We start from the raw sequence: 25,511 nt of genomic DNA, 5'->3' as shown, positions 1-25,511 counted from the left end.
GTTCTCGTTTAATCTTACTATTTTGCTTCGGAGTCACATGAGTGACTACGTGAAGATTTCAAAGCTCTGTGATTTCATGCCGTGGAAATGAGTCCATGCATCACATCTGCCTTAATGACTGTAGGAGGAATTGTGTCAACATAATTTAGACATGAATCCGACATTGAAATCCATGAAATTTATTAACACAAAATTATAGCCCCTATTTATGGGTAATTAAATTACAGAACTTAAAATTGTTTCTGCAAACGTTCCAGGTTTAAATGACTGGTTTATGATAAAATAGTTGGAATGTTTTTTTTCCCCTGACCATCCTGCTGGCCTTGAGGATTTGGGTCCATTGGTACATCCAACTGCATAGCTGCCGATGTAGCTGCAGCCCTGGTGGAATGAGATTTAAAAATATTAGTATCCACCCCAGCCTGATTAGAACCTGTTTCAGCCATCTTGAGATGGTCTTGGACCGTCACTCTTTTGTGTGGTTGCTTATGGCTGACTAAAAGTGCCTTCTCATTGCCTCTGATGATTTTCGTGTTCTCCATGTATACACGAAATGTCTTACTATACAGAGACGATCATCTGTTGGGTAAGACCTAAATTCTATATTGAGGCCTGCTGATCCTATCTGTTCTGCTTTACTAATTCATAAATATGAAACATAATATTTTCAGATGAAGAAGTCATGTTGTCCAGTCTTAATTTATGTAATGACTGTACCCTTTGTGCCGTGTTAGTCTCCTGCAACTTGTCTGAAGTAGTCCAACATCCAAGTGTGGCTTCACCAACATTTTGTATAACTGTAACATAACATTCCAACTTCTATACTCAATACCCTGACTGATGAAGATCAAGGTACTGAAAGCCATTGGAATGAAGTATTTGTTCATTCAAAATATCATACAGAGATTGACATTGTTTCTTATATATAATAGAATAAAAGAATAGATCAGGTAAACACACAGTCTTTTGCTTAGGGTAGGGGACTCAGGAACCAGAGGACATGGGTTTAAGGTGAGGGGGGCAAGATTTAATAGGAACCTGAGGTGTAACTTTTTTTTTACAGTAAAGGGTGGGTGGGTGGATGGAACGAGCTGTCGGAGGAGGTAGTTGAGGCAGGTACTATCACAACTTTTAAGAAACATTTAGGCAGATACATGGATAGGACAGGTTTAGTGGGATATGGGCCAAACACGGGCAGGTGGGGCCAGTGCAGACGGAGCATGGTGGTCAGCATGGGCAAGTTGGGCCGAAGGACCCGTTTTCATGCCAGTATTACTCTATTTGGCTCTATTATCTGCAAGAATCAAAGGGCATTTCAACTCTTTATTGTAATGCATGCATCTTTTCTTTACGCATTGCTAAGACCTTGATGCTGTGTAATATAACGCAACTCACAGCAGGAAAAGCAGCATAGAGCTGTCCACCATTCAACAGGCTCCAGAATACAAGTGAACCTGTAAAAATCAAAAATAATTCATGTTAAAAACAAATTGAAATGACTGGAAGCTCTAATTCCACTGAAAAGGAGCAGCACAGTGGCGAAACGGTAGAGTTGCTGCCTTACAGTGCCAGAGCCCTGGGTTCAATCCTGACTAAGGGTGCTGTCTGTATGGAGTTTGTACATTCTCCCTATGACCGCATGGGTTTTCTCCGGATGCTCCGGTTTCCACCCGCACTCCAAAGATGTAAAGGTTGGTAGGTTAACTGACTTCCTTAAATTGCCCCTAGTGTGTAGGATGCAGATGCGAAACTAGGATAACATAGAACTAGTGTATGGGAGATCACTGGTCAGTGTGGACGGTGGACCGAAGGGCCTATTTCCATGCTGTACCTCTCCAACTAAAATTAAAATTAAACAAGCCGTCTGCTACAACAGGTATCATCAATGAGGAGAGGATGGAAAAAAAATTGGAGGGTATGAGGAGAGGTTGGACAAACTTGGATTGTTTTCACTGGAGCATCGAAGGTTGAGGGGAAACCTGATAGAAATATACAAAATTTTACTTCGGAGTCACGTGAAGACCCCGCCAGCACGCATGCGCGACATAGCGTCTCACGCAGTGCAACAGCGACAGACGGGAGCACGAGCTCTCCCGCAACAAGTTTAAAAATGGGACCTCCAGGTAAGTAAACTTACTCTGATTTCGTATTTTGGAACCCTTGTTCTGCTTTACCTTACAGAAACATGAACAAGGGAAAACAAACAAAGAAGCAGGAGGGTTCCAGCAGTGGGGGGGCGACCCGCGACACCTGGACCGCACTCGCTGCGGTCCACAGACGAAAGCTCTGTACAGCCAATCCCAGCGCCGCTAGCTGCACAGCTCGAACAACCGCAGCGGGCTGGAGGCAAGGCTAAACAGAAGTCGGTCCGGCTGGTTCTCTCTGATGAGTCCGGTCCGGAAGACTCACCGCCCGAGAGGGGCAGAGGTGACCGTTTGGGCCGCATGGAACGGCTCATGGAGCAATTGATCCAGCGGGACTTGCTCAGGGAGATGGGGCAAGCCCGCCAAGGGAGTACAAGCACTCCCGCTACAGTGCATCACCAAGCACTGGCCATCGCATTACCCTCAGCAGAGGGGAGCATTGGTGACCAGGACTGGGCTGGTCAAGAACAGGGGTCAGTGGCTGAAGAACACGATAGCATGCTGGGGATACAGGAACAGGAAGAGCTGCTGGGAGTGGTGAACCGCTACGCCACAACACCGCAAGCGGGACAGCCGTTACAGCCCAAACTGGTGGCTAGCATTGACTACCTGTCCTTTAATCCACTCCAAGAACAGGTAGTCAATGAGGCGATGGAACTATACACGCCTCCAGAAAACTCCATATCGCTCAATGTACCAGCTGTCAACAACCAAATCTGGGGGTACATTGGGCTTGGTATCCGAACCCAAGAACTCAAACTACAGAAAATACTGAAGCTCCTGACGTCGGCAATAACCTCATACACTCGTTCCGTGGACGGTGTCGACATGACAAACAATCAACAGGACACCCTGGCTCTGCTGTGTACCACACAGTATGAAATAAATAATCTCCGGAAAGAAGCCATAAGACCTGCCCTCAACCCCAAATTCGCAGGACTGTGCAAAACGCCGACCTTACAGCCACAAATCCTGCTATTTGGCAAAGATCTCCCAAAACAAGTGAAAGATCTGGACGAAGAGTCCAAAGCATTTGGCCTCATGAGCGCAGGCCCCGGAACGAGCAAGACCACGCAACCCAGACGGCAGTACCCCTACGCATCCACCAGTAGGCGTCTATAGCATGGTACTGGTGAAAGCTCGGGGCCCGCATATCATTCCCGGAAGTCTTTTTTAGGACAGGGCCCAGAGCGGACCCCATGGAAGATGCGCCACCCCCACACAGCACCACCTCGACAGACACAGAACCGCAAGCCCAAGAAATGAATATTCTACCAGTAACAATGGAGGTAGGTGGGTCTGGTTCCTTCCAGAACATAAAAGGTGCAGGGCCCTTACTAACAGGAGGGAGGTTACACCTGTTTTTGGAAGCATGGAGGACTATCACTCTTGACAATTATATACTACAAAGTATTCAAGGATACAAAATTGAATTTATTCAAGAAAGTATGCCACCAGTTCAGCATGCACCCCACAGGGAATTTACCCTCTCACAAAAAGAAAAATGCGAGGGACAAGCAGAACTGGTGAGACTACATACAAAGGGGATCATAGAAAAATCAAAACATGACCCTTTGGAATTTGTATCAAATATCTTTACTAAAACTAAAAAAGATGGTGGATGTCACATCATCATTGACTTAACACCATTGAATACTTTTGTCAAGTATATACATTTCAAAATGGAAACATTTGTTACTGCCAAACAATTGATTTCCAAAGGATACTTTATGGCATGCATCGATTTAAAAGATGCATACTACTCAGTACCCATTCATAAGGATCATCGTAGATACCTAAAGTTTAACTGGATGGGGCAACTATGGCAGTATAAATCGTTGCCTAATGGTCTAACATCGGCCCCAAGACTGTTTACCAAGATATTAAAACCAGCCCTGGCAATACTAAGAAAACAAAAACATATTGTCATGGCATATCTTGATGATATTTTGATAATAGGCAAAACCCTGGAATTAGCTAATTCAGCAGTATTAGCTACTAAACATTTATTTGAAACGTTGGGATTTGTCATACATCCAGATAAATCTAAGTTGACGCCATCCACAACAATGGACTATCTGGGATTCACAATTAACTCAGTCCACATGTCTGTAACATTGCCAAAAGAAAAAGCAGCAGAATTGGCACAAGCCTGCAACAAATTAATGATTGCCAATCAACCAACTATTCGACAAGTGGCAAGAGTAATTGGGAAATTAGTAGCAGCATTCCAGCTGCCCAACTTGGACCTCTGCATTACCAGAACTTACAAAGAGCAAAGGTGCAAGCGTTAAAACAACATGCAGGTCATTTTGACCGAACCATGAAATTACCAACCAAAGCAATATCAGAGTTACAATGGTGGAAAGAGAACATTTGGCATAGTTCCAGTCCCATCATTATCAATAATCCATCATTCACGATACAAACGGATGCTAGTGCTCAAGGCTGGGTATAAACTATTTGGAAATGTTGGGTGTGTTTTATGGTTTAAAAGCTTACTGTTCAACTATGCACCATTTGCATGTCCGCTTACAAATTGACAATACCACAGTGGTGGCCTATATTAATCATATGGGCGGGATAAAATCGATATCATGTGATAATCTGGTCAACACAATTTGGCAATGGTGTGTCGACAGACATATTTGGCTATCAGCAACTTACCTACCAGGTAAGCTAAATACAGTGGCAGACACCAGGTCACGCAAATTCAATGACAACACCGAATGGATGTTAAACCCCAAAACATTTGCTGAAATTACAAAGCAATATGGACACCAGATATCGATCTCTTTGCATCCCGACTGAATCACCAGGTATCAACATATGTCGCCTGGGAACCAGATCCTGAGGCAGTGGCGATGGACGCATTCTCGCTAAATTGGGGAAATATATATTTCTATGCCTTTCCCCCCTTCTGCCTCATCAGTCGGGTACTACGCAAAATACAGATGGACTCTGCTTCAGGTATTTTGGTAGTACCCGACTGGCCTACACAGCCATGGTTCCCAGTGGTCCTTGACATGGTCATAGAACCACCCATGACCATCCCCAGCAGACCAGACCTATTGATCCACCCTGTCACAGGCAATTGTCACCCATGCCATGACAGAATAAACCTGTTGGGTTGCAGATTTTAAAAAAAACATTATTGGACCTGGGATTGTCAAATAGGACCATGGACATGATGACAGCATCTCACCGACTTTCCACCAAGAAACAATATCTCTCCAGCATCAGAAAATGGAAAATGTACTGTTCAAGAACAGGGACAGCATACAACACAGCAACCATAACAAACGTACTGTAGTTCCTGACCAGCCTTCACCACGATGAAGGTCTGAGCTATAGTACAATCAATTGTGCTAGGAGTGCACTGTCAGCCTATTTGGGGCAGGCACCAGGACAACAGTCCATAAGATCTCATCCACTGGTGGCCAAATTAATGAAAGGCATCTACAATACCAACCCCCCTAGACCTAGGTACACCCAAATCTGGGATGTCAGTGTCGTCCTGACATACCTAAGGGGATGGCCAGATCCCTCGCTCTGGAACAGCTTACGCTAAAAACGGCTATGCTGATGGCTTTGGTCTCAGCACAAAGGGTCCAGTCCCTTCACCTACTCAGACTGGACAACATGGTCATAACATCTGACCAAGTAACTTTTACTATCCAGGAGCTGGTAAAACAGAGCAGACCAGGAACTTCTGGACTAATTATGGAATTCCGGGCGTACCCACCTGAGCCCCGTTTATGTGTCATGATACATCTACTACAGTACCTCAACACAACCAAAGCTTCCCAAGGGAGAGAAAAGGCACTATGGGTCAGCCACAAAAAGCCACATGGTCGGGTGTCGGTTCAAACCATCTCTAGATGGCTCAAACAGGTATTGGGAGCTGCTGGGGTGGATACGGATACTTATACATTTCACTCCACCAGGGCAGCATCTACATCGGCGGCTAAGAAAATGGACGTACCATTGGACCACATCCTGGCAACAGCGGGATGGTCCACGGAAAGAACTTTTCAAACGTTCTACAATAAGCCGATTATAAAACCGGTGTTATTTGCAGAGAGGATTTTAGACTCTGCAAATATATAATTTAAGCCCGGGGGAGCATTATTTTGTTTTATTATTGTGTTAAAATAAATATCGTTATTGTTTTAAACCAGATTCATGTTTAATTACGATAACATACTTCCTCCCTTGGATGACTTTGGCAGTGAGTGAAGCATGGACTGTTCCACGGTTTGAAATCACAGAGCTTTAAAATCTTCACGTAGTCACTCACGTGACTCCGAAGTAAAATAGTAAGATTAAACGAGAACTTACCAGTTTGAAGTTTGATCTTTATTTTATGAGGAGTTACGATGAGGGATTACGTGCCCTCCGCTCCCACCCTCAATTATAAAGGTCAACTGGTATCTTAGTTCTCCTTATCTTTACTATGTTTATTTCAATTACTGTGTTTTTCTGTGATTCCACACCGCTGCTTTGAAGAATGTCGTGCATGCGTGCTGGCGGGGTCTTCATGTAATCCCTCATCGTAACTCCTCATAAAATAAAGATCAAACTTCAAACTGGTAAGTTCTCGTTTAATCTTACTATTATGAGATGCATAGTTAGGGTAGACAGTCAGAACCTCTTAGAATGGAAATGTCAAAGACTAGAGGGCATAGCTTTTAGGTGAGAGGGGAAATTTTTAAAGGAGATGAGTTGGGCAATTTGTTTGCATTGAGAGCGGCGAGTGCTTGCAACGCACTGACAAGTGGACGTGGCCCAATACAGAAAGTCAAGAAGGGACCCAACCCAAATCATCGTATGTCCATTCCCTCCACAGATGCTGCTTGATCCACAAGTTTCCAGCATCTGCATTTCTTTGAGTCACCATAAAATAATCTGCTTCCTGACACTGGGTTGAAGAGGGTTTATATCTGAATCTACTTATTGAATCAATCCAGATGCTGACAGGTCTGTACATTTCCAACACATTCAGCTATTGTTTCAGAATTTTATCAGTTTCACATTTGTCTTTTTATTTTTAAATTGAACCTTCAACTTACCTTGGGGACCAGTTGTAACCAGGGATGCTCCTAATTCAATCTTCAGTGCTCGACTTTTCAAGAATATAACTTTATTTACACTTTTATCTATTACTGTAGTGAGAACATTGAAAAGTAATAATAATTAGAAAATCAACAAAAATTAAAATAGGAATAAAATGTGATTTAATGTAGTGGTACCAATAAATAATTGTCATTTTTCTTTAATCTTGCTCTCGTCTTTTTAGTTTTAGTGTAGTTTAGAAACACAGCGTGGAAACAGACCCTTCCATGCTGACCAGTGTTCACCCTTACACTGGTTCTATCCCACACACTATGGCGGGACTGTCATATGTTGATAGAATGGAGCGACTGGGCTTGTATACTCTGGAATTTAGAAGGATGAGAGGCTATCTTATTAAAACATATAAGATTATTAAGGGTTTGGACACGCGTGAGGCAGGAACATGTTCCTGATGTTGGGGGAATCCAGAACCAGTGGCCACAGTTTAAGAATAAGGGGTAAGCCAGTTAGAACAGAGATGATGAAAAACTTTTTAACACAGAGAGTTGTGAATCTGTAGAATTCTCTGCCTCAGAAGGCAGTGGAGGCCAATTCTCTGCTTTCAAGAGAGAGTTAGATAGAGCTCTTAAAGATAGCGGAGTCAGGGGATATGGGGAAAGGCAGGAACGGGGTACTGATTGAGGATGATCAGCCATGATCACAGCGAATGGCGGTGCTGGCTCGAAGGGCCGAATGGCCTACTCCTGCACCTATTGTCTATTGACAATATACAATTTACCGAAGCAAATTAATTTACAAATCTGCATGTCTTTGTGTTGTGGGAGGAAACCAAAGCACCCGGAGAAAACCCACGCAGTCACAGAGAAAAACATACAAATTCCATACAGCCAGCATCTGCAGTCGGGATCAAACCAAAGTATCTGGCGCTGTGAGGCAGAAACTCTACCGCTGAGTCACTGTGCCGCCCTAAAACATTAACTTTGGAATATTAATTTCTGAATGAGGTCATCAACATCAATGACTAAAAAAAAATAAATGTATATATAACATTCATTTTTCTTCAAAGCTTAGATGGGCCAATTAGGTCAGCATGGACAAGTTGGACTGATGGGCCTGTTTCTATGCCATATGACTCTGACTCTAAATACCGTCACCTCTATTAAAGGACGGCACAATGGCACAGCGGTAGAGCTGCTGCTTCCCAGAGACCCAGCTTCGATCCTGACCTCAGGTGCTGTCTGAGTGGAGTTTGCACGTTCTCCCGGTGACCTTGTGGGTTTTCTCCAGATGCTCCGGTTTGCTTCCATATCCCAAAGACATGCCGGTTTGTAGGTTAACTGCTTGTAAATTGTCCCTCGTGTGTAGGTTAGAACTAGTGTACGGTTGATCGCTAGTGGGGCAGACTCGGTGGGCTGAAGGGCCTGTTTCCACTCAGTATCTCTAAACTAAGGGATAATTGCAAAATGCCGACCCACAATCCTGTCATCATACCTCTTCCCTCTCCACACACGCGATTTGACGGGTTGTGTAGATGGCAACAAATGTGACCAGAGATCATATTCCATACAATAGTTTCTCCATCGTAGCTAGATGTTGCCAGTAGAGTTGGAGGACACTGAGCGATGCATAGAATATCATCTTTGTGCCCCCATTTCTAGGAAGAGACGCACATGTTACAATTACTTAAGGAACAATGAACTGCAGAAGTTGGAGTAACTCAACGGGTCAGGCAGCATCTCTGGAGAAAAGAAATAGGCAAGTCTAAAGAAGGGTCTCGACCCAAAATGTCACCTATTCCTTTTCTCCAGAGATGCTGCACGACCCGTTGAGTTACACCAGCATTTTGTTTCTATCTTCGGTGTAAACCAGCATCTAAATTTCCTTCCTACACAAGGAACTGCAGTTGCTCATTTACAAATAAAAAGTCACAGAGTGCTTGAGTAATCTCAGCATCTCTGGAAAACCTGGATAGGTGACGTTTCAGATCAGGACCCTTCTTCAGACTGAACTCTGCCTTAATAGGCCATAATTCAGACATAATGGGATATAATTCAGTCTGAATGATTGAATCACTTCAATATTGAAGTGTACACAATAGTATACATATAATTTATTGTATACTTACCCGTATATACTATACTTGTATCCCATGTTAAACTATACAATGTTGAGTATTCAATCATTATTATGCCCCATTTTTGTGTTATAATGTGAATGCATCTTTTGCACTACAATTTAAAAAGCTGCAACAATGGCAGTGTTTTTATGTGGAGATACAAGGAACTGCAGATGCTGGTTTACAAAAAAAAAGCACAACAATGCTGGAGTAACTCAGCTGGTCAGGCAGCACCTATGTAGAACAGGGATAGGTGACATTTCAGGTCGGGATTTTTTTTCAGACTGATTGTGGTGGGGTGGGGAGATAGAGAAGGGAGGAAGAGGAGGGGTGGGCTTACTACCCTACCCACCACAATCAGTCTGAAGAAGGGTCCATACCTGAAATGTCATCTGTCCATGTTCCCCAGAGATGCTGCCTGACCCACTGAGTTACTCCAGCACTTTGTCTCTATTTTTACAATTACAGGAATATGCACATTCACATAAATTATGTTCCTGTATTCATAATATTTGTTCTTTTATTCTTTTATTAGCTTAGCAGAATAGAATAGAAGGGTCCCGAAACAGACCTGTAACAGATATGATAGTGGTATTTCAGATGCTTTTGATAGGCACATAAATATGCAAAGAATGGAGGGATATGGATCACATGTATTGTTTAAATCGGCATCATGTTCAGCACAGACATTGTGGGCCAAACGGCCTGTTCCTGTGCTGTACTGTTCTATGTTCTCCTATCCATCCATTGTCACCTATCCATGTTCTCCAAAGATGCAGCCGGGCCCACTGAGTTACTTCAGCACTTTGTGTCTTTATTTTGTTCTACTGTATATCTTAGATCATCGTACTGTACACATGGAAGATGGCCAGTGGAGGCGTGCATGCGCTCACGTACTCACACACACACACACATACGTTTCTTGAGGTCCTCTGAGGGAGCGCTGTATGTATGTATTTATGTATGTATTGTTGATCTATGTACCATTGTATGTAGCACGTTAGTACCTGCACTGATGTAAAGCACTTTGGTCAACGAGAGTGGTTTCTAAATGTGCTATAGAAATAAAATTGACTTGACTTGACATACACACTCACATGCACACTCACACAGCACTTAGACTCATGCACACACGCTCACATGCACAGACTCGCAAGTACACACTCGCAGCCACACACTTGCACGCGCATACACACACTCTTACGTACACAAGCACACACATGCTCAGATCCCTTTGAAGACCTTTGTAAAAGCATGAATGAGAACAGTGATGTCTGTGTGCAGACCACTGCAATCCATGAACATTGCAGCTCCTTGCAAACCAAGTTGTGTGTTTACCAGATCATCGGGCCAGTGTGGTTGAGGAGGCAGTACGTGATGGAGGTGGTCAGATGAGTCCTGGGCCACATGAGAAAGAAAGAATAATCATTCACCCAGTTTGGTTTACAAATAATTTCTTTACAAGTACAAATATGTCACAAACATGATGAGCTCCCTTGAACCAATAGGTACATATACACATACAAACGTCCACAAGGACTTACATATCAATACTTACACAGTATATGTTTATTCTTCTATCCCACCCAACAGCAAGGATATAACTAGAAAGAAATTCAGAACATATGAGAACATATTCAGAACACTCTGCTTCCTGCAAAACTCTGTCCCCTACTCCCAATTCCTCCGTCTACTCCGCGTCCAAGATGAGGTGTTCCACACTAGAACATCCGAGATGTCCTCATTCCTTTGGGAATGTGGGTTCCCCTCTCGCATAATAGATGAGGCCTTCCATCCCATCAGCCATCACATTCAGCACACAATCCTCCAAAATTTCCACCACCTCCAACGGGTTCCAAACCACCCCCTCCCCAGGTACCTTCCCATCCAACCGCTGAAGATGCAACACCTGTCCCTCAACCTCCTCCCTTGACTCTGTCCAGGGACCCCAACAGTCCTTTCAGGTTAGGCAGAGTTTCACTTGCACCTCCTCCAACCTCATCACATCAAGATGTGGACTCTTATACACCGATGAGACCAAACACAGACTGGGAGATCGTTTTGCTGAACGCCTTCGCTCAGCCCGCCTGAACCAACCTGATCTTCCAGTTGCTGGACACTTTAATTCTCCTTTCCATTCCTACACAGACCTTTCTCTCCAAGGTCTCCTCCACTGTCAGAGTGAGGCTAAAAGCAAATTGGAGGAAAAGCATCTCATACTTCACTTGGGCAGCTTACAGCCCAGTGGTATGAATATTCATTTCTCTCACTTCAGGTAGCCCCAGCATTCCCTCTCTCTCTATCCTTGGCTCTTAGTTTCTTGGTCCTCCAAAATATTCCAAATGAAATTTAAACTGGAGGTGGTGAAGGGAGGGATTAAGCCAGAAAAGGTTATTGGGAAGAAAGAGCTACTTTAAATTTAGTTGCATCTGGTTGGGTAACTATAGTTGGGTGGAGATTATTCCATGCTTTAATTGTGCGTGGGAAGAACGAATTGCTGTACACATCTATCCCTCCCCCATCTAAGTCGCACTAGCTTCTCATGTTCACCCAACAAACAGCTTACAATGGCTTGTTTCCTTTATCATCGTTAGTTTTTTGCATACCTTTCATTCATTGTTCTTTATTTCTCCAAATCACCGTCTATATCTCTCGGAGGTAGACAAAAATGTTAAGAGAAACTCAGCGGGTGAGGCAGCGTCTATCTCTCATTTCCCTTATCCCTAACGAGTCTGAAGGGTCTCAACACGAAACTTCACCCATTTCTTCTCCCTGTCGTTACTCCAGCTTTTTGTGTCTATCTTAGGGATAAACTTCACTGATTCAAGGATACTTTCTTGTCACATATGCCTAGGCACAGTGAAATGCTTTGTGTTTGCAGACAACCCGGTAACATCATACAGCAGACCTCACCTAGGCAGTACACAAGAATCGCCAGATGTCTGGTGCCGACAAAGTTACAAGAGGGTTCACCGAACACTTATCTTCTGCTCACAGTGGTGAACCAGGTCTGTCACTGCATGTGGCAGCAGGCGACCCCCCACCACCCCCCCACTGGGTCCCCCTTTGTTCTTACCGCGGCCACCTCCACCCCCCGGGTCCCCCTTGGTTCTCGGTGGCAGCCCACCGGGTACCCCCTCTGATCTTGGCGGCCACTTCGTTCTCGGCGCATCTACCCCCCTCCCACAGTCCCCTTTTCATTCTCCCGGGACCCCCTTCACTCTCGGCCCCCCCCCCGGTGGGTCCCCCCTTTGTTCTTAGCGCGGCCCCCCCACTTGCATTGGAGACTGTGCCTTTGAATGATGGTGTCAGGTTGAATCATTGACCCTGTATAAGAGGAAATCTTAAAGCAGTTGTCTTCTCATCCTTCCCCCATCTGGCCAAATGAGGGCAAACCATTAAGTAATCCAGTGAAAGGTTAACACTTAAGATGGACAGCCTCTTGTGCCAATGAGGAGAGTGCTTTTAGAGATGGATGGAAAGACACCGAGGTGAGGGAAAATAAGGGCAATATCTAAGATGTGGTGCTTACTTATTTTTATGCATCTCCACATAGGTACAGTCACAGATTTCATCACTTCGGCCCTCTGCAACAAAAACAATTTAAACTTGATTATCTAAAAAATAAAATACACTTTTTGCCTTAATTTTGTAATATCCATGTCAATATCATTTTATGATGTGCAGAGTTCAGTAAAGCAACATTTTAGTTGCATTCCAATAAAGTTCACATTTGCTAATACATTATATTAGCTTCATATCAGTCTATTGAACGTCATTAGACTTTAGAGATACAGTGTGGAAACACGCCTTTTGACCCACCGAGCCTGCGCCGACCAGCAATCACCCCGTTTACCAGCACCATTCCACACACTAGGGACATTTTACAATGACAATTTACAAAGCCAATTAACCTACTAACCTGCATGTTTTTGGAGTGTGAGAGGAAACTGGAGCATCCGGAGAAAACCCATGTGGTCACAGGGAAAACGTAAAACTCAGTGCAGGATCGAACCTGGGTCTCTGGCGCTGTAAGGCAGCAACTCTGCCGCTGTGCCTGTGTTCTCTTGTAAGCTTGGCTGTAGTCCCAATATTCCACTACTTCATTGCGGACATTGGACTTCTTCTCTATCACTAGAACACTATAATGCCATAAGACTATCTTCAGCACTCTAGTGTTTTTCACTTTGCACTACCTCTTGTATCTCAATGTGTGTGACGATAACAAGCCAATACCAATAAATATGCCTAAAATAAAATCGTTTGGCCAATACCTCACAGAGAGTTATGTTCAAGTGAAGTCTTGTGGTGGTGAGTGATGGTTAGATACTGTATGTTGGAATTTAGTTTATTTTTGAAGGATCGTACACTCTGTTCACATTTTTATACATATCCTTAATAAAGTTCTATGCAGTTTACAGCGACACAAGAAACTACAGATGCTGGAATCCTGAGTAGAATACGGTTCTGGAGGAACTCTGTTCTACATCATGGGCCCGGAACTCAATTAGATTGGGGCGTAAGGTCTGAAGAAGGGACCCGACCCGAAACATCACCAATCCACGTTCTCCAGAGATGCTGCCTGATCCGTTGAATTACTCCAGCACTTTGTATCCTTAGAAAATAAAGCCTTAGTAAGGGATTGATATTCACTGCCAGTTAAAGTAACCATCTCCTTGATAAATTGTATATTTTCTGCCTACATTACTGTACAAACTCGTTCCGTTGTAAACAAACATTTTGTATCAAGGATTGAAATAACGGTTTTTACCTTTTTTCAATATTTTCAAGCAGTGGCCATTATTATGATTCCAAATCTTCACACATCCATCTCTTCCTCCTGTGATCAATCTACAGTGTAAAACAGGTTACACGTATCAGAGGAATCAACAGGTAACACAATTCCACATGGTGGAAAAAGCCTTTAAATGTACCTCGATATACGTGACAATAATAAACCAAGCTAAACTAAACTCACCTTCTCCCACTGTCATCAAAGGTCATGCAACAAATGGCAGCACCACCGTGGGCTCTGCTAAACTCAAACGCAAGGTTCCCTGTGTCCAGGTCCCAGACTTTGATCACCTGCATGGAAACACAAATAGAACATAGAACATAGGACAGTACAGCACAGGAACAGGCCATTTGGCCCACAATGTCTGTGCCATACACAATGCCAAGCTAAACAAATCTTATCTGCCTGCACGATTAATGTAGCTTTAGTGTAGTTTTAATATCATTTTAGTTCCGTTTTAGTTTCACTTTAGATTAGATTAGATTAGATTTACTTTATTAATCCCCTTATTCAGGGGAAATTCAGATATCCTTGCAGCACACTAATAAAAATACAACATAGCATTCAAGAAGTTCAACACCAAAACACAAAAACATCCCCCCACAGTGGTTCCCACTGTGGGGGAAGGCACAAAGTCCAGTCCCCATCCTCTTGTCCACCCAGAGTCGGGCCTATTGAGGACTCCACAGTCGCCACCACCCCCCACACATAAAAAGATTAGACCCCCTGACTACACGCTTTGACATACTAAAAATAATAAAAAAGAAGTGAAAAAAACCGGACAGCTGCAGGACAGGCAGCCGTTCAGGACAGCGCCTCCTCCGGATTTTAGTCCAGTTGTAGTCCAGGCAGGTGAGACCAGTGTAGAAGGGACATGTTGATCGGTGTGGATATGTTGGCCTGAGGGGCATATGACTCCATCGTTCCATGCTGTATGACTCTAGTTGTAGTTTAGTTGTAGTCTATAGAGAACAGCATGGAGACAGGCCCTTCAGCCCACACCGACCAATGATCACCGGTAAACTACACATTAGGGACAATTTTACAGAAACCGGTACCTCTTTGGAACGTGGGAGGAAACCAAAACACCCAGAGAAAACCCACACGGTCACTGGGAGAATGTACAAACGCTGTACAGACAGCACCCACAGTCAGGATCGAACCCAGATCTCTGGTGTTGTATGGCAGCAACTCTAATGCTGTGCCATATTTACCCATGGTCCATATCCCTCCATTCCCAGCATATCATGGAGCAGAAAACATAGATCAGTACAGCACAGGAGCAGGCCCTATGGCCCACAATGTTTGTGCCGGACATGATGCCCAGTTAAACTGATCTCATATCCCTCTATTCCCTGCATGTCCATCTGCCTATCTGATCTGCATCCCTCTATTCCCTGCATGTCCAAGAGGCACTTAAAAGCCTCCTAAATGCCACAATCGTATCTGCCTCCACCACCACCCCCGGCTATGTGTTCCAGGACCCCACCACTTTCTACTTAAAAAACCTGCACTGCACATCTCCATTAAACATTCCTCCTTTCAATGTGCCTATCTAAAAACCTCAAACACCACTATCGTATCTGTCTCCACCTCCACCCCTGGCAGCGCTTTCCAGGCATTCACCACCCTCTGCGTAAAAAACTCGCTCCTCAAATCTCATTTAAACTTTCCCCTCTCACCTAAAAGCTATGGCCTCTAGTCTTTGACATTTCCACCGTGGGATAAAGGTGTGACTGTCCGTTATTTAAATCATTGCATATTCTAATTAAGCTAGCAGATCCACCATTGTACTTCTCAAGACAAGTTGTAGGCTTTTGGCATTCTGTTCCATTTCTTAAATTTTCCAAAACTCTAAGTTTAACTTTATTAATTATAGTATTTCTCTGCCAGTCAGGGTCCCGATTATAGACGTTGGGATGTTATGTTACTTCATTCCTGAGCGTTTGAGTTACCAAACCAGGCTGTGATGTAACCAGTCAATATGCTCTCCACCGTACACTTGTAGAAGTTCAAGAGAGTATTCGCTGACATGTCGTTGAATCTCCTCAATCTTCTCAGGAAGTAGAGGCGTTGTTGGGTTTTCTTTGTGACCCATGTGCTGGATCCAGGACAGATGTTCAGAGGTATGCACGCCCAGGAACTTGCATCTTTTGACTCTCTCAGTGCTTCTCACTTATATGTTTGTAGGCCCATGTACTTACCGATCCTTCTGAACAGCTGATGACCTGTCGAAACTCCCTGCAATAAACGCAGCAAAGGGCCGGCTCTTTGTGGGAGATAACGTGGTGCGGCTGAGGCTGAGCTCTGTAGACAGTGGAGAAAAGAAACAGACTCAAGTCCAGTCACCCTAACGAGATTCTGGTCAGTACAGGCACTTGAGCTACTAAATACACTCGTGATTCCTGCCATCTGAAAGGGAGCAAGATCTTTTTATATCCTTGGAAGGTCCAAGTAGAAGAAACAAGGAACTTAAGAGTTCAAGAAGGAACTGCAGATGCTGGAAGATCGAAGGTACACAAAAATGCTGGAGAAACTCCACATCTAATACGCCGAATGCAGTCTAACCAAAGTCCTAAAAAGCTGCATTACGATTTCCGAATTCATATTCAATGCCCCTAGCAATGAAGGCAAGCATACCATATGCCTTCTTTACCTCTCTATCTACTTTCATGGAGCTGTGTGCTTGGACCCCAGATCCCTCTGTACATTGGGTGCAGGAAAGTAGATTTCTAACATTTCTTCTGAGTACAAGACCAACGTTCCTTCCATTGATAGACACAAAATGCTGGAGTAACTCAGTGGGGCATGCCATTCCATCTCTCCAGAGATGCTGCCTGTCCCGCTGAGTTACACCAGCATTTTATGTCTATCTTTGGTTGAAACCAGCATCCGCAGTTCCTTCCTACTCCCTTCCTTTGACTCCATCTACACTTCACACTGCCTCGGCAAAGCCACCAACATAATCAAGTACAAGTCTCACCCTGGTCATTCGTTCTTCTCCCCTCTCCCATCAGGCAAGAGGTACAGAAGAGTGAAAATGCATTCCTCCAGAATGAGGGACAGTTTCGTCCCAGCTGTTTTCAGGCAACTGAACCATCCTATCAACAACAGAGAACGGACCCGACCTATCTACTCCATTGGTCCTTCAAACTATCTTTAGTCTGACTTTACTGGACTTTATCTTGCACTAAACACGATTTCCTTTATCCTTAATTGTAATCATATATAGTCTTTTCACTGGTAGGATAGATTGCCAGCAAAAAGCTTTTCACTGTACCTTGGTACAAATGAAAATCATAAACTGAACTAAACATTACATCTCAGAATGTTCAACTCTGATCATTTGCAGTCCAAAGATAAAATGTTGTCAGTGGAGGGGCAGCTTAGAACACCAAAATATTATAAAGGTCTCTGGCACTCAAGACAGCAACTCTACCGCTGCACCACTGTGCCACCCTAGTATTCTTCAAAAGGAAATTAGTAACGCTGTGAGATGTTTTTGTAACGGGGGCGGCGCAGCTGAAGAGTTGCTGCATTACAGCTCCAGAGACCCAGGATCGATCCTGACTACGGATCCAGTCTGTACAGAATTTACACTGTCTCCCTGTGACCACATGGGTTTTCTCCGGGTGCTCCGGTTTCCCCCCCACACTCCAAAGACATGTGGATTTGTAGATTAATTGGTTTATGTAAAATTGTAAATTGTCCCTAGATTGTAGGATATAACTAGTGTATGGGGGGGGCGATCGCTGGTTGGAGCGGACTCGGTGGGCTAAAAGGCTTGTTTCCACGCTGTATCTTGGATCTGGGGGTCCAAGTACACAGTAGAGAGTTGTGAGTCTGTGGAATTCTCTGCCTCAGAGGGCGGCGGAGACCTGTTCTCTGGATTCTTTCGAGACAGAGCTAGATAGAGCTCTTAAAGATAGCAGAGTCAGGGGATATGGGGAGAAGGCAGGAACAGGGTACTGATCGGGGATGATCAGCCATGATCTCATTGCATGGCGGTGCTGGCTCGAAGGGCCGAATGGCCTGCTCCTGCACCTATTGTCTGTATCTCTAAGCTAAGCTAAATTTCAGGGGCGGTTCTGCAAGAGTTGTGGTAGATATGCTTACTGTATCTTGAGGTGCAGCAGGGCGATGGAGTCTGCAGCAATGCAGAGTGCTTTGATCGCTGGAATGTAGAGGCTTGTGGATATATCTCCTTTAATTCCACTGACTTGTTGGTTAGCTGTGTACAGGCAATATTGATCCTCAGTATCCCAGATCTAGGAACAAATAAATTGAATATTTTTATGACATGGAATTCATGTTCATATATTCTAGGAGCAGAGTTACGCCATTCAATCATGGCTGATCGATCTTTCCCTCTCAACCCCATTCTCCTGCCTTCTCCCCATAACCTTTGCCACCCGTACTAATCAAGAACCTGTCAATCTCCGCCTTAAAAATATCTATTGCCTTGGCCTGAATGTGGCAATGAATTTCAGATTCATCACCGTCTGACTAAAGAAATTCCTTATCTCCTTTCTAAAGGTACGTCCTTTTATTCTGAGGTTGTGGCATATTTCTATCTGCGGGGTAGAAAATGTAGAATAGATCATTGTTAGCTGGGAGAAGGCAACAACAAAGCAAACAGAGATAAACTGTACTCAGAGACAGTCGGGCTGGTCAGAGAACTGGGAAGGGGGAAGGATGGAGAGAGAGAGAGGAAAAGCAAGGGTAACTTGAAGTTACAGTAGTCAATGTCCATACCGCTGGAGTGTAAGCCGCTGTTCCTCCAATTTGGGCTTAGCCTCACAGACAATGGAGGCGGCCCAGGATAGAAAGTTCAGTGTGGGAATGGGAGGGGGAATTAAAGTGTTTAGCAACCGGGAGATCAGGTAAGTTTAGGTGGACTGAGCGGAGGTGTTCAGCAAAACGATCGCCGAGCCTGCACTTGGTCTTGCCAATATATAGGAGTCCACATCTGGAACAGGAGATACAGTAGATGAGGTTGGAGGAGGTGCAAGTGAACATGTGTAAAATGTGTATCATACGTAAAATGGGTTCAATGTCGGTGGCCAGTTTGGCCCAGTGGATCTTCAACCACACATGGCAAAAATTATGGAAATTATAGTTATCTGTGTGCATTATAGAGTCACAGTCATACAGCATGGAAACAGGCTATTCGGCCCAACATGTCCATGCCTACCAAGGTGCCCCATCTACATTTGCCTGTATTTGTCCCATATCCCTCTAAATCTGGGGAAAAGGTTCTGACTATCTACCGTATCTATGCCACTTATAATTTTATAAACCTATTAGGTCTCCCTTCAGACTCTGATGTTCCAGAGAAAACAATCCAAGTTTGTCCAACCTCTCCTTGTATGCGATACATGTTGCAGGAGATGGCTAGTTTAGTTTTAATTTTAGTGTCTAGATTTTACAAACCTTTACAGTGTTGTCAGTGGAGACAGAGAAAAGTTTATTGTCATCGGTGGAAATGGAAAGAAAGCAGATCGGGGCACAGTGACCTCTCAAAGAACCGGTAGCTTTCCTGTAAACCAACAAATAAGATAAGAGGCACTGAGCACACAATATGATAAATGCAGCCCTTTATTTCAATATGCAAAAGGAAACAAAGTGTTGGAGTAACTCAGCAGGACGCAGCACATTGGGCGGTGGGGTGAAGCAGCGGTAAAGTTGTTGCCTGACCTTTGGTGCTGTATGTATGGAGTTTGCACGTTCCCCCTGTGATCGCGTGGGTTTTCGCTGGTTGCTTCAGCTTCTTCCCACACTAAAGATGTATAGGTTTGGAGGTTAATTGGCTTCAGTAAAAAAATTGGAATTGTCCCTAGTGTGCAGGATATTTTAGTGTATGGGGTGATCGCTGGTTGGGCCGGACTTGGTGCGCCAAAGGGCCTGTTTTCCCCGCTGTATCCCTTGTCTAAAGTAATAAATATATTATTCTATGTCGCTCTTCTAGGGAGATGCTAACTGCATTTTGTTGTCTCTGTACTGTACACGGCACAGTGGCAATAAAGTTTGAATCTGAATCTAAATCTGAAATATTACAGTGATAGAATCAATTGTACCCATGCCCAGACCAATTACATTAGTTTAGTTTCACTTGTTATTATTGTCATGTGTACTGAGGTACAATGAAAAGGTTGCAGATCTGGAGAACATGCATAGGTGACAGTTCATAGAAACATAGAAAATAGGTGCAGGAGTAGGCCATTCGGCCCTTCGAGCCTGCACCGCCATTCAATATGATCATGGCTGATCATCCAACTCAGTATCCTGTACCTGCCTTCTCTCCATACCCCCTGATCCCTTTAGCCACAAGTGCCACATCTAACACCCTCTTAAATATAGCCAATGAACTGGCCTCAACTCCATTCTGTGGCAGAGAATTCCAGAGATTCACCACTCTCTGTGTAAAAAATGTTTTTCTCTTCTCAGTCCTAAAAGATTTCCCCTTTATCCTTAAACTGTGACCCCTTGTTCTGGACTTCCCCAACATCGGGAACAATCTTCCTGCATCTAGCCTGTCCAACCCCTTAAGAATTTTGTAAGTTTCTATAAGATCCCCCCTCAATCTTCTAAATTCTAGCGAGTACAAGCCGCGTCTATCCAGTCTTTCTTCATATGAAAGTCCTGACATCCCAGGAATCAGTCTGGTGAACCTTCTCTGTACTCCCTCTATGGCAAGTTCGAGTCGGGACTCTTCTTCAGAATGGTTATAATACTTGTAACGGGTCAACTGAGGGTATACCGATCACACAACTCCCAGGAGGCCACCACAGCAGACGCCTCCCAGGGGGCCGCAGAAAAGCTCAGTGGTGGAACCTCGCGGCTCGGTGGAGCCTGCCTGGGTCGATGGAGCCTCACGGGTCGACCCACGGTCAGCAGTGCGGCGGTCGATGAGGGCGCCAGTCGGGATCAGCGATCGTTAAGGGCACCTGCGGTCGAGGACGGGCCACGTGGGAGCCGGAGGACACGCCGCCGGGAACAAAGGTGGACCCGGGGTGGTGGAACCACCATGGGGGGTGGGGGGGGGGATAACAAAGGAGGACTACGGGTGCTGTCTGTACAGGGTTTTCTTTCTCCCCATGACCTGCTTGAGTTTTCTCCGGGATCTCTGGTTTCCTCCCACACTCCAAAGGTATACAGGTTTGTAGGCTAATTGGCTTGGTAAAATTGTAAATTGTCCCCAGTGTGTGTCGGATAGTGTTAGTGTGCGGTCTTTCAGGAGTAATTCAACGTTCCTATATCTCTCAGTCTCTCCTGATTCAATCTGACAATCCACGATACAAGTTCTACGTCCTATATTGAGTCTTCCTACAACAAAACAATGTGCAGCAGATAAATAATTCAATCATTGGGCGGTGGAGTTGCTGTCTCACAGCGCCTGACACCCGGGTCCAATCCTGACGACACGTGCTGTCTGTGTAGAGTTTTCATGTTCTCCCTGTGACCGTGTGGGTTTCCTCCCACATCCCATAGACATGCGGTTTTTAGGTTAATTGGCTTTTGTAAATGGTCCCTAATGTGCAGGATAGAACTAGAGTACAGCTAATCGTTGCATCTCTAAACTAAACTAAAATTAAACTCAAGTAAAATTAAGAAGCAGAGGACATAGGTTAAAGGTGAGAAAGGAAAGATTTAATTGAAACCTGAGGGACAACGTTTTCACACAGAGGGTGGTGGGTATATGAAACAAGCTGCCAGAGGAGGTAGTTGAGGCAGGGACTATAGCAACATTTAAAATGCTTTTAGACAGGTGCATGGATAGGATAGGTTTCGACGGATATGGGACTGGTGTAGATAGGGCATCTTGGTCGGCATGGGCATGTTGGGCCAAAGGGTCCGTTTCTCAGTAACTCTAGAACAAGATATTAGTTGGAGATTTCATGTCAGCCTTAGTTTAGTTTAGTTTAGTTTATTGTCACGTGTAACCGAGTGAAATGCCTTACCCAGGAACATAAGGGTTCCACATCCGCACCAACCGGTCCATCCCTCCTGTAACCAGCAAGTTCTTCTTCTTGCACAAGTCAAAAGTCTTCACCCCTTTGTGCACACAGAATACAGACTGGTCACACTCCAGCCTCTTCTGAGGAACACAAGGACCATGACATTTAGTGGTCTTCCCCTCTTTCCAGCATTCTCTCATCTCCTTCATCTGTCTCTCCAGGTTTGTGGTCCCAGTGGTACAGCCTTCGGTGGATCAACAGAGGAAAGGTAAGGGAGCGAGGCAACAAAACATGGAGAAAATTAATCTGAAGTCTTACAATCAGGTTTAGGCTACACAATGTTGTCAAGAGTGTTTTATTGTCAAATGTCCCAAACAGAATAATGAAATTCTTACTTGCAGCAACACAACAGAATGTGTATACAAACAACTAGAGTGGAATTGATTTGTAATCCAGCCTGGTAACATAGAACTGGTATAAACGGGTAATCGATGGTCAACATGGACTCTGTGGGCGGAAGGGCCGATCACATGCTGTAACTTTCAATTAAAAAACGCACAGGAACAGACTATTTGGCCCAGGATATCCACGCCAAACATGATGCCTGCACATGATCCACATTCTTCCATTCCCTGCATAAGATCATAATACAATGCTGCCTTACAGCAAAATGCAGCGCCAGAGACCCGGGTTCGATCCCAACTATGGGTGCTGTCTGTATGGAGTTTGTACATTCTCTCCGTGATCTGCGTTGGTTTTCTCCAAGATCTTCGGTTTCCTCCCACACTCCAGACGTACAGGTTTGTAGGTTAATTGGCTTGCTAAATGTAAAAATTGTCCAGTACTGAGTGATGCTCTACCTAGAGCTTTTCAGCGTACTACATCCAGATCCAGAGACAAAGGAGCAGAATTAGGCCATTCGGCCCATCGAGTCTGCCCCACATTAGATCATGGCTGATCTATTTTTTCCTCTCAACCCCATTCTCCTGCCATTGCCCCGTAACCTTTGATGCCCTTACTAATCAAGAACCTGTCAAACTCTGCTTTAAAAATACCCAATGACTTGGCCTCCGCAGCTATCTGTGGCAATTAATTCCACAGATTCACCACCCATTGGCTGAAGAAATTCCTCCTTAGCTCAATTCTAAAGGTATGTCCTTTTATTCTGAGGCTGTGCTCTCTGGTCCTAGACCACCTCTCCATGTTCCCTCGAGATGCTGCCTGACCTGTTGAGTTAGTCCAGCACTTTTTGTCCTTTTCAATATCCCTCCATTCCCTGCATACCCATGTGCTTATCAGTAAGCTTCTTAAATGCCGTTATCGTGTCGGAAAAATCATGATTACAAGAATAGAATACGCTCGGAAGTCTTTGCCATGTTTGATGTTACTCAGAGCAGGAGATATACCTACCGTTAAAGCTGTGAACTAAACCACTACAGAAACAGAGGGCAGCACAGTGACGCAGTGGTAGAGTTGATGCTTTACAACGTAAGAGACCCTGGTTTGATCCTGACCTCGGGTACTGTCTGTGCGGAGTTTGCACGTTCTCCCTGTGACTGCATGAATTTTCTCCGGGTGCTCTGGTTTCCTCCCACATCCCAAAGACGCACAGGTTTGTGGGTTAATTGGCTTCTGTAAATTGTAAATTGTCCCTAGTGTGTAGGATAGTGCTAGAGTACGGGGCGATCGTTAGTCGGCGCATAGTCGGTGGGCCGAAGGGCTCGTTTCCACAGGGCTTGTATGTCCAAGTAAAATCTAAAGTAAAGAAATATTAGGTTCAAAAATTCATTTACCGATTACCAAGGCTGTGGCTTCGTGACTGGAAGCAGTTATGACCGAGGTGATGGAGTCATAATATTTCAGCTGCAAGAAAAAAGATGCTCGGTGAAATATAAAAATGCAGAAAAGAGGAGAAGACTAAGTGAAGTGAAGTAAATGCAACAGATATAGACTCATAATTCATGGAGAGGACCAGGCAATGCAGAGACTCCCAGTCCATCTGCCTGACTGATATTAGCAAAAAAACTCATTTCTCGTGATTCGATCTTTTTAAATTCTGGCATGAAGCTGACAACATTAATCAAACAACTTTTGAGATTTCATAAACCAACCCACATCGTTTAAAGGGATGACTGAGTTTTCATAAGTAGCTTAAATAATAACTGGGGACAAGGTGAAACTGTTAGTAGAACATAAAAAAGGTATAGTGTGGGACAGGCCCTTCAAGTTCAAGTTCAAATTTATTTGGTCACATACACATTCATTATTTTTGCCATGCAGCACATTAAAAAAAAATAACCACCCACAATGTCCGTGCCGAACATAATACCAGGACTATCACTTACCTACCTGCACATAATCTTTATCCCTCCATTCCCTGCATATCCATGTACTGATCCAAAAGTCCCTTAAACGCCACTGTCGTATCTGCCTCAGCCATCACCCCCAGCAGCGTGATCCAGTAACACACCACCCTCTCTGTAAAAGAACTTGCCCTGCACACCTCCTTTCAACTTTACTCTGGCACGTTGTATTTTGTTCCTTGTTCTCCAGAGATATTGCCTCACTCACTAAGTTACTCTAGCACTTTGTGTCTTCTTAAAAAATATATAAACCAGCTTCCGCAGTTCCTTGTATCTCATTTCAACTTTCCCCTCTCGCCTTAAAGCTTTGCCGAATAGTATTTGATAAATACTGTCCTATTTACTGTCTTATTTACTATCCTTATAAAATTATGTGAGGCATAGATAGGGTAGACAGTCAGAACTTATTTACCACCCTGGCAAATAAATTCCGACTGTCTACCCTATCTATGCTTCACATAATTTTATATACTTTCCTAAAGAGTACCTCAACACTATAAGCAGATAGCAGTCCATTGGGACCAAACTTTTGTTCCGCTTTGGGTGTTAGTGGGGTTGATTCTTTCATTTGTTTTGAGGTACTTTAGAAATAGAAAAGTCTTCAACCTTCAAGTAACCCCAAAGAAACGCAAACTCCCCCCCCCCCCGATATCAAACAGACCAGACTTCCCACCGTTGGCACTATCCACGCTTCACGCTGCCTCAGAAAAGCAGCCAACATAATCAAAGACTTGTCCCACCCTGATCAATCCTCCTTCTCCCCGTTCCCATCAGGCAGAAGATACAGAAGCTTGAAAGCGCGCACTACCAAACTCAGGAACAGCTTCTTCTCCTCTGTTATCCGGCTTCTGAACTGTCCTTCCATAAGATAGGATACTGTCCAATTCACCTCTACCCCATTGCAGGCATTTGACTTTGTCCATGGAACTGATGCACTTCAATGCTGAGAACTATATTCTACACTCTGTATCTTCCCCTTTGCTTTATCTATTGTGCTTGAGTTTGACTTGCATTTATGTATGTTATATATAATAGTTTGATTGCAAAACAAAGTTTTTC

The 25,511-nt window shown here is 44.2% G+C and overlaps 1 protein-coding gene across 1 annotated transcript in view; it reads right to left on the bottom strand.

The window, feature by feature from the left end:
* The window catches only part of LOC116974718, a 117,835-nt gene that overhangs the window by 55,601 nt on the left and 36,723 nt on the right, over positions 1 to 25,511 (bottom strand). The window contains exons 12-24 of the mRNA XM_033023437.1: positions 23,883 to 23,952; positions 22,093 to 22,333; positions 19,565 to 19,670; positions 18,248 to 18,399; positions 16,336 to 16,438; positions 14,315 to 14,421; positions 14,108 to 14,187; positions 12,869 to 12,923; positions 10,895 to 10,940; positions 10,675 to 10,734; positions 8,712 to 8,874; positions 7,217 to 7,309; positions 1,396 to 1,454 (exon numbers count right to left, since the gene is read on the bottom strand). Of these exons, the coding sequence (XP_032879328.1) occupies positions 1,396 to 1,454; positions 7,217 to 7,309; positions 8,712 to 8,874; positions 10,675 to 10,734; positions 10,895 to 10,940; positions 12,869 to 12,923; positions 14,108 to 14,187; positions 14,315 to 14,421; positions 16,336 to 16,438; positions 18,248 to 18,399; positions 19,565 to 19,670; positions 22,093 to 22,333; positions 23,883 to 23,952 (1,335 nt within the window). The remainder of the gene's footprint in view (positions 1 to 1,395; positions 1,455 to 7,216; positions 7,310 to 8,711; positions 8,875 to 10,674; positions 10,735 to 10,894; positions 10,941 to 12,868; positions 12,924 to 14,107; positions 14,188 to 14,314; positions 14,422 to 16,335; positions 16,439 to 18,247; positions 18,400 to 19,564; positions 19,671 to 22,092; positions 22,334 to 23,882; positions 23,953 to 25,511) is intronic.

This window comes from Amblyraja radiata, chromosome 6 (assembly GCF_010909765.2).
Source record: "Amblyraja radiata isolate CabotCenter1 chromosome 6, sAmbRad1.1.pri, whole genome shotgun sequence".
In the NCBI taxonomy this organism is placed as follows: domain Eukaryota; kingdom Metazoa; phylum Chordata; class Chondrichthyes; order Rajiformes; family Rajidae; genus Amblyraja; species Amblyraja radiata.
Note: the sequence above shows the minus strand (reverse complement) of the source record. Positions and strands in the feature narration are given on the sequence as shown.